The sequence below is a fragment of the Microcebus murinus genome, chromosome 7 (genome assembly GCF_040939455.1).
Source record: "Microcebus murinus isolate Inina chromosome 7, M.murinus_Inina_mat1.0, whole genome shotgun sequence".
Taxonomy (NCBI): domain Eukaryota; kingdom Metazoa; phylum Chordata; class Mammalia; order Primates; family Cheirogaleidae; genus Microcebus; species Microcebus murinus.
Genome location: NC_134110.1, coordinates 71,016,566 through 71,039,777, shown reverse-complemented (window position 1 = coordinate 71,039,777; position 23,212 = coordinate 71,016,566). Strand labels below are relative to the sequence as shown.

Below are 23,212 nucleotides of genomic sequence, written 5' to 3'. Positions count from 1 at the left end.
TGAAATTAACCATTGTCTTTTTTAAGTTGGATTTGTATTAAGTTCTCACTCCAATTTTACCATATATCTTGTTAGAGCTATCAAACATCTATCAATATAATTTCCCAAATACTCAAAATTAGATCATTTACAATTTTAATTATTTCAACCAATTTTTTCCCCTTGAAGCCTGCCATCTTCCTGCTCCACTGAAAAGGGGTTGCTCTCTAATTCTGCCACATCTTTCTCATCCTGGGGTTTCCCTTTCCTTCCCTTTTCCCAGTCCTGTTTTCTGGATCCCATGTCTTTCTCTTTCTTAACTCCCATGTTTTCAGGGAACACATTCTCTAGTAGCTTTCTTAAAAAAAGAAAAAGTGAATGGAAAGTATTTGCATTCTTGTATATGTGAAAATTTGTGAAGACATTTTTATTCTGTTCTTATACTTGATGGATAGTTTGACTAAAGAATTTTAGGTTGTAAGTTATTGTCCTTCAGAACTTTGAAGGAATTTGACTTTATTGTGTTTCAATAGAGTGTAACTTAAGAAATCCAAGGACATTCTAATTCCCATTGCTTTATTCTTGTTTCTTCCCTCTGAAAACTTTTAGAATCTTCTCTTTATTCTTCATGCTCTGACCTTTTTAATGATATGCTTAATCAGTCTTTTTATGTGGTGGTCCCTTTAAATAAGAAGACCCTGGTCCTTCAGTCCTGGCAAAATTTTTTGAATTGTTATTTTGATCATTTCCTACCTATGTATTTTTTGGTTCTCTTTTTCTGGAACTGTGTTTTTCTGATTAACTGGATGAATGTATGGATGGAAAAATTTTCTGAGCACTTTTTGTAGCAAAAAGCTTATTAAGCAATAAAGCACAGAGTATCAGACAATATCTTTAGTGTTAAACATTTTATTACAAACGACCAAAATATTTAAACACACTATTTGATTACAACTTTCCACTAATGTAAAACCTAACATTGCCATTTATGCCAGGTAATGCATAAAAACAGAAGCAGTTCTCTGTAGGCTGAAATCCTCTATTCAAGTCAGATATTCTTTATTACTGCTGCCCTAAAATTCATTAAATACCTAATATGCTCTTGGCGTTGTATACATTGATACTATTTGCACTCATACCCTACAAAATAGTCATCTAAGTAAAAAAGGTGTTATTTAAGGCAGAAAGATGGAAAGATATTTGCAGTCTTTTTAGTTTGTCATTAAACACTGATTGCATTCCTCTAAGATTTATAAAGAAAGAGATCATTGTAGTCTTACCTGGAGTTAGAGGCATGGACTCCCAAGGTGATTTTTCAATTTCTCTACAGACATACCTACAGAAATAAGAAGAGGGAGAGAAGCAGATCCTAAGTAACGGGAGTAAACACTTGAAGTCATTCCGGTATGACAGGTTTATCATCCACCCCTCCCTCCAGGGGAGCCAGACCCCGTTCCCAACGCCTCCTCGCCCCCACTCCAGCATCTGGGGGTTTGGCGACTCCGAGAAGACTCGGCCCACAGAGGAATCCTCCTTGTTTGACCAATCCGGCACCTGCCAGCAGGCAGGCGTGAGAGGGGCTTTCCCAAAAGGAAAACTTTCCCGAACTTGGGGGCTGGGGGAGGAAGACAAAAGGAGCGCGCCGCTGTCTCCCTTCCCCGCGCCCCGCCGGCCCCACTCCCTCGGCGTGGGCGGCGCGGGAGGATCCGGGCCTGGGGCCGAGGCGAGGGCCCGCCCCGCTCCCGCCGGTGTCCGCCGCTGACGTCGCCCGTGAAGTTTGGGGAGGGAGGAGCCCGGGCGGCCGGGCTCGGTGTCGGGGCGCGCCTGGGAGGGCTGCGGCCGCGAGAGGAAGCTCCTCCTCGGCGCGGCGCCGCACACTCGACCCACGTCTCTCCGCGAGTTTGCTCCGGCCCCGGAAAAGCAGCAGCTGGCGCGGGCCGCCTGGGGAATGGGCGGCCTCGTGACCTGAAGTCCCGGCGCAGGAAAGGCCTGGCCGGCCTCGCTCGCGCAGGGGCGGATCGGCGCGCCCGAGCGCGGCCGGCGCAGCAGGAACCGGCCGGCGGCCCGAGCGCCCGCGCCGCCCGCGACCATGAACGAGGAGGCCATCTGCAGCGCGCTGCCCACCGTGCCCTACCGCAAGCTCGCCGACCTGTGCTACCTGAGCCGCGGCGCCTCGGGCACCGTGTCGTCCGCCCGCCACGCAGACTGGCGCGTTCAGGTGGCCGTGAAGCACCTGCACATCCACACCCCGCTGCTCGACAGGTAGGGCGCCACCGGGGTTCCTGGGCAGAGCCTCGTATTCTGCTGCACCCCCCTCACTCACCCCTACCCCGGGCTAGCGGGCTCTAGAACCGAGACTGCAGTGACCACTTGGGGCAGGCCCCACCCATCCCTCTTCCCCGGGCAAACCGAGCTTGGGGCCGGCATGCTGGGGAGAACCGGCTTCTCTGGAGAAGCAACAATCCCATTCCTCCACTCATCTCTTCTGGCCACGGCCCTTCCTCTCCCCTCTTACTCTGCCAGGTGTCCTCACTCCATACTCCGAAAAGCAGCAATCACAGCCCAACTCTAAACGCCCTGTCTGTGGATGTTGATGTGTGTTTATGTAGTGGGTGGCATAGTGTTTGCTTTGACATTTCCTGTTTTTTTCGAAATTGAGCGGTAGGGTTTCACTGTCCAATAGGTAGCTCTTAGACACAGGTGACTCTTGAGCGCTTGAAATGTGGTTATCAGAATTGAAATGTGCTATGGGTGTAAAATACAAACCGGATTTTGAACACTTAGTGCTTAAAAAGGGAACACCTTGCCATGTTTTATTAATATTTTTATATTGATTGTATACTGAAATTATATTTTTATATATTGGGTTAAATATATAAGAAATTGTTCAAATTCATTTCACGTGTTTTTTTTTTTCTTTTTGTTAATGTGGCCACTAGAAAATTTAGAATTGTACCTGTGTGGTTTGCATTACATCTTCCTTGGACAGCACCGCTCTAGAGTCCGGGATATTTTGGTTTGAGCTTTTTATTGTTTTTGTTTAGTTTGTGGTTTTTTATGCATAATCATGAAAGTTTAAATATCAAACTCAACATTAACAGTTCAGTTTCTCCCACTCTCACAGGGAAGACTGTCCCTAGAGGAAATGTGTGTTATTTTTGTTACAGTAAATTGAATCAAAAGACTGTTAGATAGCCAAAAATTTAGAATGTCTCTCACATCCTCATTTTTTCCAGGTTTTCAGGAAGGGTTACCATATTACTGTTTTCAAAAAAAATTACAACCATATACTGTAGAGCTGTGACTGTGTATATTTGTCAGTGGCTCTAGTCACTAATTTTGTGTATTTTCATTCCTATAAAGATTTAACTAGGGCCTGCATTCAGTTCTTAAGGAGTTACCATCCATGATTGCAACATTCCCTTTTCTCCCTGTATGAAATGTAAAAATACACTATCATAGATGCTTGATTGGCCAAAAGCTGTTAGTATCCAACATCAGATAAATTCCTCAGCTTCAGCCCTGCCAAAGTTACTGGACTTTCATCTATTTACCTGTGGCTTTTCTTTGTTTTCTCTCAGTATCAGGGTTGGATGAGCTAGATGACGCCACAGATTTGGGACACCTCTAGATGTTTTTGCTACTCTTTGTACACCATAATTCAAGTTCAGTGATATATGGGGTGTGGTGTCTGTTTACTCTGGGCCTTATTTTCTGTGGAGCAGGTCCTGGGCAAGTGTGCGTATGTCCATGTAGTCAACTTTAAAGGGTGGTGGTTGGTTAGAGAGAGTAGATATATTTTAGAACCAACTATGCAAATAGTGTATGGAAATGTAGCACTGATGGACCCATTAGGTATTCTGAAGCCAATTGATCATCCCATTTTGGATCCTGCTTCTCAAGATTGTAATTTATCTAAGGCTCCAGGGGTCCTCAAATTATGGCCCACCTAAGACATTTATCCATCCCGCCTGGTGTTTTTTGCCGCTGCTGCCTGTCCTGCTTAGCAGCTGACTCGTTCTGGGCCCACAGTGCACATGTGTGGAATGTCTGCTGCACTCTCCAACGGTCTGAGGAACAGTAAACTGGCCCCCTGTTTAAAAAGTTTGAGGACCCCTGACTAAGCTTTGTGCCATTTGGGAGCCAAGGACTGAAGAGGGAGTTCCCTTCCCATTCACTTAACAATTTTCATAGTCTAAAATTCTTCACTGAATTGGTTAGGAAATAATTCTGTCTTCAAAGAAGCCATAAGTCCAGTGAAACACTTTGGCATTACCACATCACATTCTTTTCTCCAGCTTGTTACCTAAGGCCTCAACATTAGCAGTATTTATGTAGTTTGGGCATAAGACTAGGCTATGCAATTGACTCATAGGGTGTCTATTTCCTCTCACATAAAGTAGGAATAATAAACACATGTACTTCTTGGGTTCTGGTATGGCTAATGTTTACATTGTTCTTTGGGATCAACTAAAAGAAAAATAAGTTTAAGTGATGTTACCTGTTCTTATTTTAGTGATTGGTGAATCATTCTCCATAATCTGACTTCTCTCCAGTGAATAGACCTTCCCCAACAATCTTCCCATCCCTTATGAGCAGATGAGTCCAATCAGTTGTTCAAATACCCTGTCAATGACATAACTTTTTTTAATTGAAATTTTGAGTGGGGTAATTTTAGCATTATGTCTATAAAAGCTGTATTTTACATTTTTACTTTTAAAAATGTAAAAATCTTATTTTAAAAATCTTTCGCTTTATTTTCCCACTCACTCAATCTTTCCAAAATCCAACTTCAAGAACTTTCCAACTTTCTTCTCTAATCAAGTAATGGGGTAGAAAGAAAACAGGCTTTAGAGTTCCATGATTGCTATTCAGATCCAACTCCAACCCCGCCACTTATTATTGGTGTGGCTATAGAAAATTAATTTTTCTGAGCCTCTGTACCCTCATATATAAAGTTTTGATAATGAACCAACTTTAGAGGGTTGAGCTTAGGATGATAGTACATATAAAGTGGCTGACACATAATAAGGTTACAGTGGAAGGAAGACTGCCTCATACTCTTAATGGGAGGAGGAAAGAGTGGATTAAGTATCGGTGAGACTTCTGCAACGTGCCCTCTCTGTAGCTTTTTCTCAGTATCCAGGAATCTTCAGGTTCACTCTCTGTGTCTTGTTGGCCCACATTTCTTGGGCAAATACAGAACTCTACCAACTTAGGAAGTATAAATTTAATTAAAACAGATCTCACGTCCATTGCTTGCTGTGTATGAAAAATAAAAGAAATAAAATTTTTTTAAAAAACCAGACCTCACAAACTGATATAATTGGTTTCCTCACAGTTGGGTCATTAAGTGATTAAAGGACACAGAGAAAGAGAGAAGCTTATCACACTTTATGACTTTCTATTTATTATTCTTGAACTTTGAAACATATAAATATATTACCTATTCAAAAAATAAATGACTAAGATTTTGGTTTTTGTTTAGTTTTTGGTTTGTGCTTAAAGCAGGCCTCATAATCTGGTCTTGGATGTCTGTTGTTATTCTTATTTCAACAGCCATTCATCCAGAGCTTGGGTAGCCTAAGAGCCAACTTAACCATTGTCACTTACCTAATAGGCTTCTTCCGGAAACGTTTCTATTTCTGTAATTGCTGCTACCAACACCCAGTTATCTAGGGTAAACAATTATGACATCTCCAATTCCCTTCCGTTTCTATTAAATCCCTCACATTCAGTCAGTCACCATGACATGGGCATTCCATTCAGCTAGTGTTTTTCTTTCAATTTCCACTACTACTTTTATAATTTTAGTTTCTCATTGCTTCACATCTTGACCAGTATTAAAATCTCCTAACCTGACTTTCAAACTCTACCTCTTCCTGCTGATCCTACATCCTGCTGCCAAAGTAGTGATCCTGAAATTTTGTCCTACTGTCATTCTCCTGCTCAGAAACCTTGAGTTATGCTGGACACTATGGCAGGTACCTCTGTAGTCTCAGCTACTCAAGAGGCTGAGGTGAGAGGATCACTTGAGCCCAAGCGTTCAAGTCCGGCCTGGGCAACATAGTGAGACCTTGTCTCTTGAAAAAAAAAATGTATGTTAAAAAAAATCCCATCAATTACAACCCAGTGACTACCAAATAAAGTTTAACACCCTAACCTGGCTTTAAACTCTGAGATGTGGCCCTACCCTATGTTATTCACCCTCACTCCTTTTGTATTACACCCCCTGTTCCATATTAAACAATTCACAATTTCCTAAACATAGCCTTCACTTAACTTCCTTGAATTCATTTAATACATAGCTATTGGACATCTGCTATATTACTATAATATATGCTAGGCACTGTTCCATGTCCTAAGGATAACAGGTAAAAAAAAAAAAAAAAAAGAAAGGCAAGTTCCCTTCTTTCGTGGAGGCCTCATCCATCTTAGATACCCTCCCTCCACTGTTGAAATTCTATCCATCTTTAAGGTACAGCTGAAATCCTACATCTCTAAAGACTGTGGTGGCTTCCCTAGCCCAAAATTTACTCTCTCTTTTCTCTGAATTCCCCATGGTTTTGTTTTGTTTTCTTTTCTCTTCTTTTCCTTTCTTTTCTTTTCTTTTTTTTTTTTTTTTTTTTTTTTTTTTTTGGTGAGACTTGTCACATTCTGCCTTATATTTTTATTTTTTTTTAAAGATTTCTGAACAACTTGAAGGCAAAGACTATGTCTTTTTATCTTTATAGTCTCCATAATGCTTAACACAGTTCTTTATAATAAAAGTTAAATATTTGCTTTATGCATGAATAAGCAAATAAACCTGGGATCCAGAGTAACCACAGAAATCTGTTATAAGCATTTACCTGTTCTCAGTGTTCTCTTCCTGAGTTCTGGTATATAATTTCTAAATGTTATTGATCTTTATGTAGCTGTTATCATCTAGTCATTTAAATCTATAGCATTTAAAATTTTTAATAGGATATTTAGAAAAATGTTACATGGTATACAACCATAAAATTTAATATAATATAATCAAGTCAGTTTATTTTAATATTAACACAACATAAATTTAATTATTTAATTAGTTCAAGCACCAGTCATTCTAACATAGATAGGCTTTATAAGTTTACTCTAACACTGTGTTCTTTTCCTTTCCTAGGAAAAGTATAATAATAATAACCTGTGTATAGCACTTTTACCTGCCAGTGGTTTATAGCTGTTATTTTGGTCTCTTAACAGGCCTGTGAAAAAACATAGGGTAGGTATTCTCTCTGTTTTAAATATGATGAAACTAAGGTACAGAGAAGTTACATAACTTACATGTGGTCACATAGCTAATTAATGAAAAAATCCAGGGTTATTTAATCTTGTAAGCATGATAATTGTACATTTTACATTACTTGAAATAATTATGCATTTTCTTTTCTTAGTGAAAGAAATGATGTCCTAAGAGAAGCTGAAATTTTACACAAAGCCAGATTTAGTTACATTCTTCCAATTTTGGGAATTTGCATTGAGCCTGAATTTTTGGGAATAGTTACTGAATACATGCCAAATGGATCTTTAAATGAACTCCTACATAGGGTAAGTATTACACATTTTCAGTGACTGTAATGACCATTTCTGTTATTCAGACTATATAGTTTGGTTTTATATTTGATCAGATTATTTGGGGGTATGTAGGTGAATCAAAGTAAGAATAATGAAAAACAGTCACAGGGGTACCTGTGGCTTTTTTGTGTGTTAATAAAAATACTGGGGATTCAGGCCCTATATTCTAAAGGACCTAGATTATTTTGCTTGGGTTACTATTCCCGATGTTGACGCTGAATTCCAGTGTTCTTATGGATGTTACATAGGTTGGAATGGAAAAAAGAAAAGATAAACTCTGCACATTATACAATCTACCGTTAAGCCATATTTAATTTTATACACTTTTAAAAATTTATTTATATGGAAGCTTCATGAATCTGCGTGTCATTCTTATACAGGGGCCATGCTAATCTTCTCTGTACTGTTCCAATTTTAGTATATGTGCTGTCAAATGGAGCACATATTTTATGCTAATACTATTTAGATTTCAAATTTAATTCTGCTGATACCAGTTCATAAAGTTCTAAATTAACAGGCCATATAAATTATCTCTGAGTATCAGATACATTAACTTTTCCAAATATGGAGAGTGATGTAAGCCATTTTCCATTTTCTCAAGATACTAGTTACTCTAGCTGTGATTGTGAAGCCCATCAGTAAACAAATTTAGGGGGCCTCCTTTTGAATATACATGTATTTAATTATTGTTGTTTGCTTAAGCTTACATTATTAATTTTATCTCCGATCTGCAATTTCTCTCAATAAATTTTTTTTAAGCTACTTGACCCATTTTGTGAAGGTTGATTGAGTTAAAACTGTGTGATAGTCTGCAAAATCCAATTCGTGGACACTCCTAAGTTATATCACAACGCTCCGTAAGTGACCAAAGGAAAGTGGGTGCCACCGTTTAGTGTGTCAGGGAGTAACTTCCTCTTTGTGTTGGAATATGTTGCTTTCTGTTCATGACACGTGACCATCTGAAGCAAGGATGGAGTAAAGTAACTGGTGTCAGTCTGTAAGATTTGTGTAACCAACACAGCAGTCAAGATACACATATTAATAAAGTACTATTTTTTTTGAGAAATGAATATAAGTAGAAATCTAATATTTTATTCCCACACCCCAGTAGATACTCTGGCACCCAATTAGAGTCCACTGGAAATTCTACAGCCTCCTCGAGGGGGATTGTAAACTCCTGAAAGAAATCCTGAAATAGACAGTGAGCACTCCTCTCCCTTGTTTCCAGATCACAAGCCCCCACATAATACTACCGTGTTTCCACAAAAATAAGACAGGGTCTTTTATTTATTTTTCCTTAAGAAGACACCCTAGGGCCTATTTTCAGGGGATGTGTTATTTTCCCCTCAAAGCCTCAGTTTGCAGCACACACAGGATGGTCGGGACCTGACAGGGGGAGCCGACCTTGTTGGTGGGGCTGCCTGCACCTTTCCGGTCACCTCTGGAATAGTAGCTGTCACGATGGAGCAGATGAGAAGGGCTGGGTCTTCTTTACCGCTCCATGATGAAATGCATGGGTTGTGCAGATGTGCTGTATAGCCACGCCCATCACTAGGTCTTACTTTCAGGGTAGGGCTTATATTGCGCAAATGCTTAGAAATCCTGCTACGGTTTATTTTATGGGTATGTCTTATTTTCGGGGAAACACGGTATGCTGCACAGAGAGGCCTGGTTGCTACTTTAAACTGCATAATTTTAGGAGAAGCCACCTTTTCTACAGATTAAAAGATTCAGTTTCTCCGGGAGACAGGGATCTGTATACACCAGAGGAAGTAATGTTCCACATTAGTCCTTCGTGTTTCATTTGATTTCCTATGTTGTGTTATTTTAGGGTGGGATGATTTATCTTGAAGCACCCTCCCCCAGCTTCACAAAATTAATTGAAAAAAATTGAAATACAACATAAACAATCTAAAATAATTTGAGCCACTCCCCCTGCCAGGTTGATCACTGAACTGTAGGCTGACCCATTGGCAGAAAACTTTTCATGGCATTTAGAAAAATGTACCCAGCCGTATGGTGCCTGATGATTCATTGTCAGTCTTCTAAAATTGTCTGATTTTTCTGAGTATGTTCATTCTCTTGGGAAGCTACATTAACTTTGATGTTCAGAAAACATTTAAGAAAGTCCAGATGGATATAAATTATGAGTACCATGAAATATAAAATGGTATGTTTTAAATATGTCTATTATATATAGGTTTAGAAACAAAAGTGACCTTTTTCTCTTTCTCAAAGACAAAACTCTCAGAGGTTAATTTTTCAAGCTGGAATGCAGATAAATTAATTATATGATTAAAAGTATGAGATGGTAATGCCTAGTTAATAAATAAATGTCATAATTTTTAATTGATGCAGTGATTATAATGAAGTATGATTTTATATTAATAGAAAAATATCAATTTTGAATGAATGGTTTGATATGTAATGGAAACGGATTGTATGTAATTTTGTGTGTGTTTTTGCTCAAGTTACTCGACTAAGTGATAGAATGGGAAGGTGGATATGAGAATAGGTCTGTGTGTCTGGCTATATACAGATACAGTACAATTGAAGTCTGTGTCAGTTGAAGAAAGAAGACCCAATGCCATGTAGTTGCATGACTAATAGAAACTGAAAGGAAGTATTGGTACTTTAAAGTTATCATTATTTTCTCCATAAAGTGAGAAAAGGAAGATACAAGAATGTTAAGCAATTATCAAACTGATGCCGTTGCGCAAATGAGCATATGTTTTAGCTTTAGTTTATACTGTATTTCCTCATGGAATATTTAATTTTCTAATTATAAAATGTAGTGAAAATCAGACTACTTTTCATTTTGTTTCTTTTCATCTATATAAAGAAAACTGAATATCCTGAGGTTGCTTGGCCATTGAGGTTTCGCATCCTGCACGAAATTGCACTTGGCGTAAACTACCTGCACAATATGAATCCTCCTTTACTTCATCATGACTTGAAGACTCAAAATATCTTATTGGATAATGAATTTCATGTCAAGGTAATTACTTTGTAAAAAGTTTATCTGTATCCTTGTGCTTAATTTTAAAAAGACTTTTTAGTTATTTCTTCCACCTAGCCAATTTAAATATTGCCTCCCTTTTCCATAGCCTCTAATTTCTATCTTCAGTCCCCCTTCTTCCTTTGACAGTGGCTTAGTTGTTCCTAGACAAAGATGGAATTATGATACAGAATACAGATACAAACAGAATTATGTTTCTTAATTGAATTGCCAAGATTACCCTTTTTTTGGTTTACTTTTTATTTTGAAATTATTATAGATTTATAGGAAGTTGCAAAGATGATACAAAGAGATTCCATGTATCCTTCACTTAGTTTTGCCCATGGTTACATCACACGTAATTATAGTAAAATTTCAAGACCAAAAATTTGACCTTGGTATACTGGGTGTATGTAGTTCTATGTCACTTTATTACATGTGTAGCTTTGTGGAACCATCACTACAAAGATATCATTTGTGCCACCTACCTCTTTATGGTTGTCACAGCCACCTTCTCCCTTCTACCATCCCTTATCCCTGACAACAACTAATCTGTTTTCCATCTCTATAATTTTGTCATTTTGAGAATGCTATATAAATGGAATCACGTAATATGTGATATTTGTTCACTTCACATAATGCCCTTGAGATCCATATAAGTTGTTGCTTATATCAATAGTTGGTTTTTATTAATAAATAGTATTCTGTGATACGGGTATACCACAGTTATTTAAACATTCACCTATTGAGGAACATTTTGGTTCTTTCCAATTTTTGGCAATTGTAATAAAACTGTGTGAACAATCCTATACAGCTTTATAAGTAAACGTAAGTCTTTATTCCATTGGGATAAATGCCCCAAAGTGCAACTGCTGGGTTATATGGTAAGGGTATGTTTAGTTTTTTAAGAAATTATCCAACTATTTTCCAGAGTGGCTGTACCATTTTACATTCCACCAGCAATATATGAGAGAGCCAGCTTCTCTGCATCCTCACCAGCATTTGGTATTATCACTGTTTTTTTATTTAGTTATTCTAATACATGTATAGCGATGTCTCATCATGATCTTAATTTGCATTTTCCTAATAGCTAATAATTTGAACAACTTTTCATATGCTAATTTGCCATCCATATATTCTTTTCAATGAAATGTTTTCATGTGTTAAGCCCATTTTCTAATTGGATTCTTTGGGTTTTTACTGTTGAATTTTGAGAATTCTGTATATATATTCTAACATGAATCCTTCATCAGATATGGTGCTTGCGAATATTTCCTCCCAGTTTGTAGTTTGTCTTTTCATCCTTTTAACAGCGCCTTTCACAGAGCAAAAGTTTTAATTTTGATGAAATCCAAATTATCAGGTTTTTTTTTCTTTTATGGATCATACTTTTGCTATCTTATCTAAGCATTCTTCACCAAGCTTTAGGTACTGAAGATTTTCCTAAAAAGCTATTGAGGAACATTTTGGTTCTTTCCAATATTTGGCAGTTATAATAAAACTGCTATGAACAAGCCTATACAGCTTTATGAGTAAACATAAGTCTTCATTCCTTTGGGATAAAGATAACTTCTATGTTATCTTCTAAAACTTTTATAGTTTTATGTTATACGTTTAAATCAGTGACCCATTTCAAATTAATTTTTGTATAAGGCATAAGACTTAAATGCTAAAGACAACAGATACAGTAGTGACTTCATCAGTTGCCCTCTGATGACAGTAAATAAAAAGTAGTTGATCAGTAATTAACACTAAATGTGATTCACTATGTTTTTATATATTATTTTGCCATATGTCTTATAATAATATACATATCAGAAGATTATTATAAATATCAAAAATGCTCAAAGAAATAAATAATAGAGAAGTTGAAACAATAGAAAAATTAAAACAAAAAAATGTGAGAAAAATTTTAGTGGAAAAATAAATCTTTATTGAAGACATTTCCTCCACAACAGAGGTGTCGTAACATCCTTACTTTAATGCCTGTGACATTTTCTTATATGATCTACCAAAATGTTTTGCCAGTTGTTTCCATTCATTGGTCCTAGTTCAACTTTTGTGATAAACTGAGTAAAATACAGTTCTACTTCCACAGGACAGCCCCGCCCTTCCAGTATTTCAAGATAGATGTTATCCCCCCACCTCTCACATGCACTTGCATTTTGTTCTTCTCCCTGTTAGATGCCCTTAGCTCCTTCAACCAATTTCCTTATGACATGGCTCTTAATCTCTGGTTTTATGAAGATGCATCTGTTTGTTTAAATCTCTCTTACATTTTGATCCCCAGAACTGAGCAAAATACTACTCATGGTGTGGTCCGATGAATGTAGAATTGAATGAAAGTATCATTTCCTTGGTCCTAAATACTTAATAGTTCCTTAATAATTCATCAGCCTTCAGGAGCAATTATATATATCACACTGTTGAAATCAGGCTTTGTGTGAACAAACACCCCCTGCCCCAAGAGGTTCTTTTTTTCGTATATTGTTGCTTAAGCCACATCTCCTTACCATGTACTTTATATAGAGTAGTTTCTGGACATCATCAGATTTTACCTTGTTAGATTTGAGCAATCGCTTCAGCCAGTTAAGACCTTTCTGGATGTTATTTCTGTAATCCAGTAGTTTTAAGTTTTTCTTCCAGCTTTGTGTCATCCTCAAATTTAATTAGCTAGTTTTTTGTATGTTTGGGTCATGATGAAATGTTAACCAGTTTAGAGCTCAGATCAGAGCTGTGTGACATGGTCCTAAGAACCAACCTCCCTCTGGGTCAATAGCAATTCTTTGTTAGCACATTTGGAGAATAATCATTCAGTTTGTTTTGAATACTCCTAAAAGTGCTTCATACAGCCTGTATTTCGTTATTATGATATAAGAATGTTATGAAAGTCCTTGCTTACCTGCTTTTCCCAGGTATTCTCATGGCTTACTCAGTCACCTTCTTCACCCTCATTAACCCAGTGGCTTTCTTGACCACTCACCCAGTTCCTCTCTGTTCTTTTACCTTGATTTATGCTTTTCCATTGTGTTTTTCACCATCTGACATAATATTTTTTATTAATATATTTATTGACCATCTCCCCCAATTAGAATATAAGCCCTATAAAGACAGAAATTTGGTCTTTTGTTAACTGCCACATGCCCAGTACATGCCATATAGAAGCATTCAATAATTATTTCCTAAATGAACAAATTTGTGATTTCCTGATCTTCCATGTATACCACATAGGCCTGATCACTTAGAAGTCACAGTGTTATTGTTAAAGTACATTAAAATTTTTTTATAATGTACAAACCACTTTTATATTTATTCTCTGACAGGAATTAATACTGTCAAAAAAGGAAATGAAATTGGTCATTCTTTCATTCGGTAAATATTTGTGGAGCAACTACTGTGTACTAGGCATTGTGTCAGGCACTTGGGATATATCACTTGAGTTCTGAAATTGACCATTGATCTGATATAATTTGTTTTTCATGAATTTTTGCTAGCTGTTTCATTTTCTGATTACTTAAAAAATATCTTTTCTGTAAAATTTTTCTAAGTTTTTTCAAACCAGGTTGTATGGTTTGAATGTATCCCCTCCAAAATTCAGGTATCACTAAGGTGATAGTATAAGAGGTGGGGCCTTCAAAAGATAATTAGGCCATGAGGGCTTTTCCCTCCCTAGTGAACAATATTAAGGCCCTTAAAAAAAAAGGCTTCCTGCAGCCTCTGGCTAGCTTGCCCTTCTGCCTTCTGCCATGTGAGGCACGGTAAGAAGGCTCTCATCTGACCAAATGTCTATGGTTTGATTTTGCACTTCCCAGCTTCCAGAGCTATGGGAAACAGAGTTCTATTCTTTATAAATTACCCAGCCTGTGGTATTCTGGCATTCTGTTACAGCAACACAAATGGACTGAGACAGAAATGGGTACCAGAGAGGTAGGGTGTTATTATGACAAATACCTAAAAATGTGGAAGCACCTTTGAAAATAAGTAATGGGTAGAGGCAGAAACAATTTTTTAAGTAAATGGCAGAAAAAGCCTAAATTGCAATGAATGGGGCATTAATGACAATTCTAGTGAGGGCTCGGAAGAGGAGAAGAGCTCATTTTTCTTAGAGATTACTTGAGTAGTCATGAGCAGAGTGTTGGTAGAAATATAGACAATGAAGACTATTCCGTCTCAGACACAAAGGAGAAATAAGGTGTTGGAAGCTGGAGGAAAGGTCATCCTTGTTGTAAAGTGGCTAAGAACTTGGCTGAATTATGTCTGTGTTGTAGGACTTTGTGGAAAACAGAACTTAAGAGTGATAAACTAGAATATTTAGCAGAAGAAATTTACAAGCAGCAAAATATTCAGGTTGCTGTGTGGTTTAGTAAAATGCAAGAAGTGAGAAATGATTTAATGATGGAATTTATAATCAAAGGGAAGCAGAATGTAAGGATTTGGGAAAATGCTCAGCCTGGCCATATAAAGAATAAAAAAATCATTTTTAGGAGAGGAAACCAAAGGCATGGCCAAGCAAGTGTTTGATGAATAAATTAGTAGGGACAGAAGAAAGCCAAGTGCTACTCATCAAGAAAGACATTGGGAGAATGACCCAAAGGCATTTGAGAAATCTTCAAGTCATCACAGGCCCAGTGTGCCAGGACCTGGGGGGCAGGGGGTGGCAGAAGGGTTTTGAGGGCAGAATGCTATAGTTGGAATGTGTCCCCTCCAAAATTCAGGTGTTGCCAATGTGATTTTCTATTAAGCGGTAGGTCTTTTAAGAGGTGATTAGGCCATGAGGGTTCCTCCCTCTTGCATGAGATTTAGGCCTTTAAAGAAAAGAGTCTTCACACAGTGTTATACTAAGACACACCAGTATTTCAGGATAGTCTCCTAAAGTATGCAGATTTGCAAAATCAACATTTTTTCCTTTTTAAAAATCAAACTGACATTTACTTTTCTAATATCCTATAGGACCTCTTCATTTTGTCCTATAAAGAACATTAATAACTGTGGAGGTTTTTGTAAGTTTTCTCAATAACTTGAAATATGTGATACTTGCTTTTTATTTTCAACCTCATTGGACCTCATTTTCTTCATCTCAGTCCAGAAACTTTTCTTTGTTTTTGTTTTTGTTTTTCTCTTTTGATGGGATCTCACTCTGTCACCCAGGCTGGAATGTAGTGGCACAATCATAGTTCACTGTAACCTTGAACTCCTGGGCTCAAGTGATCCTCTTGCCTCAGCCTCCCAAGTAGCTGGGACTACAAGCATACAACCAATCACACCTGGCTAATTTTTATTATTATTATATTTTTAGAAACGGGATCTCACTATGTTTCCCAGGCTAGTCTTCAATTCCTGGCATCAAGCAATTTTCCCACCTCCCAAAGTGCTGGGGTTACAAGCATGAGCCACCATGCCTAGCCCCAGAAACTATTATTGATAGAGAAAACAGAAGCAAAGTAATAGTTGTTGACCTCTACTTTCTCTTTTTCATCCATCAATAGGGAACACTTCTTTGCTATGAATAGAACTTAAAATATTCTTGATTTTGTGTATTTTTTTTTCTTAGACTTACCCTTTTATTATAGTAAATATATGAAGATTCATTTATTCTACCCCTCCTATTTTAGGATGGAGGCCCCAGTTTTGTTTTGTTTTTTATCTTCAACTCATCTAAACACTAATCAAAATTGTTTCCTCTGTTAAAATTAGTAACAATATAAGAGTTAAATAATCAAATGGTGTGTTAGATGGAGCTCATTCCACTCTGTTGAATTCTAAAGTATATAGTATAATGTACTAAATAATTTAAATGTCTTTAAAGATTTCCCATACTACCTTGTCCACTAATATTGTTTTTATTCTTATATTTTATCTTTCATTTTTTTAAAAAAATAATGAATCTTTCAAGTATTTAGAGAGTTATAAGATACTATATAATGTCTGCACAAGATTTACAATTGAAGCAAAACTGTAAAGGATATATCAGAAATAAAGAATGTATCACTGATAATTCTTTAAGCACCTATTATAATGAACATAAATATGCTTTACATACTAACTATACTATTGCCACTAGATGATTTTTTTAGTGGCATAAATTACATAATGATGACCTTTAGTATTGAGATTGTGCTTATTTCAGAATTTGAGGATGCTACTTTTAGGATGTTATAAATAAGACTATATAAACCTGAGCTGTAAAAACTGACCAGTGACAATTGTATGAGATGAGTAGACTTATCAGTTCTGTGAGTAGGTGAATTTGGAAAGCACATACTATAAAGCTACTTGTCATAATAAAAAGTAAGGTAGTCAATATATACACTTACTCAAAAAAATCAGGCAAAAAGTACTACGTCTCTTTAATTTTTCAAAACTTAGTCTCCCTTTTGAAATTTGTGATGGGCTGGGAGAGCAGCCTGGGCAATGTAGCAAGACCCTGTTTCTACAAAACATAAAAAAATTAGCCTGGCCAATAGAACAAGACATTATGTTATGCTAAACTTTAAGGCAGTGTGTATTGCTTCTAGAGTTATTGGGCGCAGCACTATGGAATTTAATTTCATAAAAATCTGTGGAATATATAGAAATAAAGTATTAATACATATAACATTTCATCTGGTATACTATCTAAGTACAGTGGGTATACATAAAGATAGTCAATTCTTAGACTTTCTAAAGACAGAATTTTTAAATTCAATTTTTTACTCTTTTCCCTTACAGATTGCAGATTTTGGTTTATCAAAATGGCGCTTGATGTCCCTCTCACAATCACGAAGTAGCAAATCTGCACCAGAAGGAGGGACAATTATCTATATGCCACCTGAAAACTATGAACCTGGGCAAAAATCAAGGGCCAGTGTCAAGCATGATATATATAGGTATAGTAAAGTTGCTACTGCTCAGAATTAACCTTGTCTAAAACATGAGATTAATCAACTAGAATTTTGAAGCTACGTTTTAAAGCGTGATTTTTATTCTTCTTTCATAACTGTGGTAAAAATAAACTATAGAAGCCATAGTGGTTCATGTTTTTCAAATTAGAGATTCCTTGCTTTAAGCAACTTTTTACATCCTTTAAAAACTTCTAGGCTAGGTGTGGTGGCTCATACCTGTAATCCTAACACTCTGGGAGGCCAAGGCAGGAGGATTGCTTGAGGCCAGGAGTTCTGGCCACCAGCTTGAGCAAGAGTGAGACCCCATCTCTACCAAAAAAAAAAAAAATTTAGCCAGGTATCCTGGCATGTCTGTAGTCCCAGAACTCAAGAGGCTGAGGCAGGAGGAGGATAACTTGAGCCCAGGAGTTTGAGGTTGCAGTGAGCTATGATGATGCCAATGCACTCTACCCAAGGCAACAGACTCTGCCTCCAAAAAAAAACAAAAAAGGTTTTAGTATATGTGACTTGGAGAAGCAGAGGGAAACACTGGTTCCTAACATTTTAGCTTTAAGTTTCTCATCCTGGCCAGCCTTTCAGCCTTTGATGTCTACACCTTTTTAGAGAAATAAACAAACTCTTAGTCATACTGGGGAGGCTTCTATTTAAAGAATCCCTAATATTTACATATGTATGAAATTTTTATATAACAAATCAATGTGTTTGGTAAGATAATGTTTCTATGTTTCAGATATAGATTACTTATAATCTCATAATGCAGTAATAATCATAATACATTGTTTTTGATTCTGGTTATTTGCTGAGGAGTTCAACACTAGCCTGAACAAGAGCAAGACCCTGTCTCTACTAAAAATAGAAAAAATTAGCTGGCCATGGTGGCACATGCCAGTAGTCCCAGCTGCTTGGAAGACTGAGGCAGGAGGATCGCTTGAGCTTGGAATTTTGAAGCTGCAATGAGCTGTGTAGACACCATTGCACTCTAACCTGGGTGATAGAGCGAGACCCTGTCTCAAAAAAAAAATAAAATAAATCTATCATTCACTTTGTGAATTATGCCTTTATGTTCAATTTCAGTATTCTCTGTCAGAGAAAAATGAAATATTCCTTGATTTGGGTGAGAATTCCCTCTGTTATCCTCATTCTCACTCAACAATGTATTGGTACCTAATTGATTCCATGTGTCCATTTTCAATGCATAGTTAATTTGATGATGTGGCAAAATTCCTATATGCAGTGGCATTATCATAGCTCACTGCAACCTCAAACTTCTGGACTCAAGCCATTCTCCTGCCTCAGCCTCTCCACTAGCTGCCAGGACATGTGGCTAAATTTTTTTTTGTAGAAACAGGGTCTCACTCTTGCTCAAGCTAGTCTCAGAACTCCTGGCCTCAAGCAATCCTGTTTAATCATTTATCTTAAATATAAACCCTATGCAACTTAACTAGGTGATTTACAACTGAAATTAAATTGTAAGCAGAATATTTTTACTTCCAAAGAAGACTATACTAAGACCAGAAAAAGAGTCAACAATGTGAGATCATTTTTTAAATTTATTTTGTGTGAAAAATAGAATCATGTAATTAAAGGGCATAACTTATCTGGGTGTTCAAGAATTAAACCCAATATTAAATGATCCAGAAAAAGTTATTCTTGCATATAACATTAAGCTTTAATTGCAGTAACTTCCTAATTTTTCAAATTAAGGTTAGTTTTTTTTCCAAAAAAAAACTGTATATGAACATCCATCATCTTGGCCATATATAACGATTCTTTATATAGCATTTCACTACTGTATCAATTTCAGAAATGGTATCTTCACAGTCAGATTTTAAAATTAGTGCTATTTTAGTTTATTATGCAGAGTTAATTTATAATATATAACATGTATGTTTTCATCTTAAACAGCTATGCAATTATCATGTGGGAAGTGTTATCCAGAAAACAGCCTTTTGAAGGTAAATAAACTTTGACTTTCTTATTCTAGATAACATCGTGTTGGTCAGCCATGCTCAGAACTATCTAAAGCTCATCTATTTTAAATCTGCCTATTATTCATTTTATGGAAAACACACTATGAAAACATAACCATCATGTGCGGCCAAAATAAGAGTCTTGAATTAGTCTTTCCAAACTCCATTCTAGCGGTAAAACTCTTTATATGAAAATTTAATTATTCCTCCTTCTGTAAAGACTAGCAAACATTGAAGAATAATCTTTTTTATTCCCTGATTATTTTGAGATTTGTGTAGGTCAGCTTGCTGTATAACAACCACCCACCTGAAAAATCTCAGTAGCTTGTGGAATAAACATTTATTTCTCATCCACATTAGATATTATTAATTCTGTAGCCCTTCTGGATTGTGCTAGGTTTCACTCAGCTCTGCTCTGCTCACATTACATTGACCAAATCAGATCACATGGCCAAACCCAGAATTAGTGAGGTGAGCATGTAAACTCCTCCCATAGGAGACAGACAAGTCTGGCAATGGCTGGTATGTATGTGTGTGTGTGTGTGGTGTTGTGTATGTGTGTGTATTCCTTTTACAGAAAGGGGAGTAAATGAATTATTCCTAAAATTTTAAGATTCTGTGATTTTCTTTTGGTTAGTTTTAGAATATATTTAATTCACAGGCTATAATATATTTCTAAGAAATAAAATCTGTTTGTTTTGACAGAAGTCATCAACCCTTTGCAGATTATGTATAGTGTGTCGCAAGGACATCGACCTGACACTAGTGAAGAAAGTTTGCCATATGATATACCTCATCGAGCACTGATGATCTCTTTAATAGAAAGCGGATGGGCACAAAATCCAGATGAAAGACCCTCTTTCTTAAGTGAGTACACAGTTTTAATCAGGACCGTTTGAATTAAGTTAATATACTGTGAGTAAAATAATCCTTGAAAAATAATACAAATTAGATGATTAGCTCAAAGTAGTCCTTTAAATTCTTCTCACTTTTCTTATTCATAGCATTTATATATGGGTAACTGCCTCTAGAGCAGAATTGGGAATTCCTAATAGGAAAGAGAAATCAAATAGTAATTTCAGTCATAGTCTAGTCATATGATTCGGTAGACAGGCAGAGATTGGCGGTGCAAGAGCTGAGTGAAGATACAAAAACAGAGTGCTACAGAGACGAAGGAATGGTATCCAGAGCATGAGTGATACTCTTTTCATTCATATGAGTATGTGGACACTTTTTTCCACTGTAAAAGAGATGAGGCAGGAAAGATGGACCTAGGTACAACAAAGTTTGTAGATCTGGTAGTAGAACTTTGAGGGAGTCCCTCTCATGGCTTCTCTTTTCTCAATGTAATGTGAGAACAGGTGATCAGAGCAAAGGAAAGATGGAGTGTGGGGAGTGTGGGAGGTTTAAGTAGAAAAGATAAAGTACAATACCTATTATCCCTGTCTTCCCTTTCTGAGTTCAGGATCGATTAAGAAAAGCCACAGGAGAAAGATAGATGGTGACCAAAATATCAGCTTTATCACTGCTAAAGCTAATTGGAGAATGTACCGTTAGCTCCGAGGCCAAATGGGCTCGGTAATACTTTGCCCACACAGTTGACAGCTTGACCAGCTCACCACAGGCCTCACCTGCTTCTACATGGGGGAGCAGAGAAGTGTGCATGCTTTAGACAAGCTGACTCCTAAAAGAAAGAGAAAACTGAGAAGGGACCAGATAAGCATGCACAGGATAAACATGCACAGTTTTTGTCTAAAATTAACAAATGAGATAAGTCTGAGGAGGAGTGACAGAGGGGCAGAAAGAAGCTGGACACGTTCCTCTCATACTTTTCCTTTTTGGCTATTGAACTGGGAATTTCATCCTCCTTTGGAAACATGAAGGAAAGGACTTAAGTGTCTACTCCAGCAGTACAAGGTGATCATGTAAGATGGCAATTCTTAAACTTTTAGCAATTCTCAAACTCTTCAAAATTATTGAGGATATCAGAGAGTTTTTGTATATGTGGATCATGTCTATTGATATTTACTATATTAGAAATTGAGAAAATTTTAAAATATAAGAATGTATAAGAACACATTCCATTATCTGTTGGAGCACTTATATCATCACACCTCATTTAGCCTCTGGAAAAACCTACTATATAATCATGAGGAGATAAGAGTGAAAAGGGAAAATAATGTTTTATTATTTATTATTTTGAAAATAGTTTTGACTTTATGAACCCTTGTAAGAGCCCCAGAGACCAACCCCACCCCCACCCCAAGAGTCCCTGGACCATACTTTAAGAACCACTGATCTGTGAGAATGGAATAATAGATGTATTTGGGAAGTAAAATAGAATTGCCAGGTCATGTTTAGTGTCTAGTTTGGGACATTCATTTAAAGAGAAACCAATGACTTGTACTTCCAGTCAAGATGGAGTAACAGGCCAATTTATCCTCAAGCCTAAAACAATGAAAAGATGTAGACAAAATATATGAAACTGTGGTTTTTAAGACACTAGTTATCAGGAAATGAAGGACAGTGATCCCTGGAGGATGGGAAAAAATGAGGTGTGCCTTATGACTGCCCAGCTTACTGCCTTGAGAGATGCAGCACAGGCAGGGAACTGACACTCAGAGTTGAGGAGAGGAGGACAAGAGTCTGGGTAGACCAAGGCAGATAGAATTCATAGGACATAGTACCAGAGAGGAGAAGAGTACAGAGGGGAAACCCCAGAGATTTGCAGAGGGTTCCTCTCAAGTATCCAGTGGAGTACAGACCAGACCACGGTGGAGAAGTCAGTAAGCCAAAAGCCAAAGTCTTCAATGAACAATAGGGGAAAACCAGGAAGTTTGCAGAAAAGTAAGTATTGCCTAATAGCATGAACTTCAGAGGAGCTAAAATTTTTAATGAAAGGAGAAGAAATTACTATATGAACGTGGCACAGGGGACAAAGGAGATATATACCCTTCCTCATGGCTCTAGAAAATCAGATAAAATGTGAACCCATTATCACAACTTTTGATTTTTTTAAAAATAAAATGCTGATGAGCAATGCAGATGTGTTAAATGAAAAATACATTGCATTGCTTTTTTAGTAACAATAATTCAGAGTCTAATTATTTTTAAATTGTATCTTTTCAAAATTAGCTATAAAAATACTCAGCTTTCTAATATGTATATGTATATAAAATTTTATCTCATTTCCTAAAAATCACTGTTATCTAGCTTAGACATTTTTCATTGATAGCCTTCGGGATACTAGGAATGGTGAAAAGCAGGTGCTGGGAACCTGAAAGGGAAAGGAAGAATCAGAATAAAAATCAATAGTAGGGAAAAACTTAAGTGTATTCAAGGAAAAAACTCTGTCAGTATGACCAAATGGGAGATCATGAAAGTACAAGAGATCTCTAGATAGCAAAGTAAGCACAACGTACCTTCTTGGGTACACCTACCGAAAAGAGATGAAAAGTTCAAACCAAAAAGAAATTACAATATCAAAAAGTAAGAGAACCTTCAGGTTAACTGAGTTAAGGAAGAGAAGAAGCTCTTAAATAAGCCTTTTTTGAAAAAATTAATGACTAATAGAATATACATTCTGAAATTAATAGGTTCAACTGTTCAATTAATGTACTCAATAAGTGGCAAAGTAGCACAATAGCAGAGACAGAAACCATTATAAAATAAAGATTGTTATTTTCTGAAAATTTTATTGAAGTATAATTTATATACCATAAAATTAATCTAAGTGTACACTTGCTGATTTTTTAGTGATTTTACAGTTTGCAACCATCATCATA

General features: G+C 36.9%; 1 protein-coding gene and 1 pseudogene across 2 annotated transcripts in view; one reads left to right on the top strand and one right to left on the bottom strand.

Annotated features, from left to right (window-relative positions):
• Positions 1–1,750: 1,750 nt before the first annotated feature.
• RIPK2 (receptor interacting serine/threonine kinase 2) overlaps positions 1,751–23,212 on the top strand; it is a 46,466-nt gene continuing 25,004 nt past the window's right edge. The window contains exons 1-6 of one of the 2 annotated variants that reach the window (XM_076005174.1): positions 1,751–2,241; positions 7,398–7,551; positions 10,421–10,576; positions 17,285–17,442; positions 19,363–19,412; positions 20,133–20,294. In XM_076005174.1, coding sequence (XP_075861289.1) covers positions 2,069–2,241; positions 7,398–7,551; positions 10,421–10,576; positions 17,285–17,442; positions 19,363–19,412; positions 20,133–20,294 — 853 coding nt within the window. In that variant the 5' untranslated portion in view covers positions 1,751–2,068. The remainder of the gene's footprint in view (positions 2,242–7,397; positions 7,552–10,420; positions 10,577–17,284; positions 17,443–19,362; positions 19,413–20,132; positions 20,295–23,212) is intronic. The other variant, XM_012745605.3, reaches the window with a different exon arrangement.
• On the bottom strand, positions 7,907–8,020 carry LOC142872014 (uncharacterized; annotated as a pseudogene).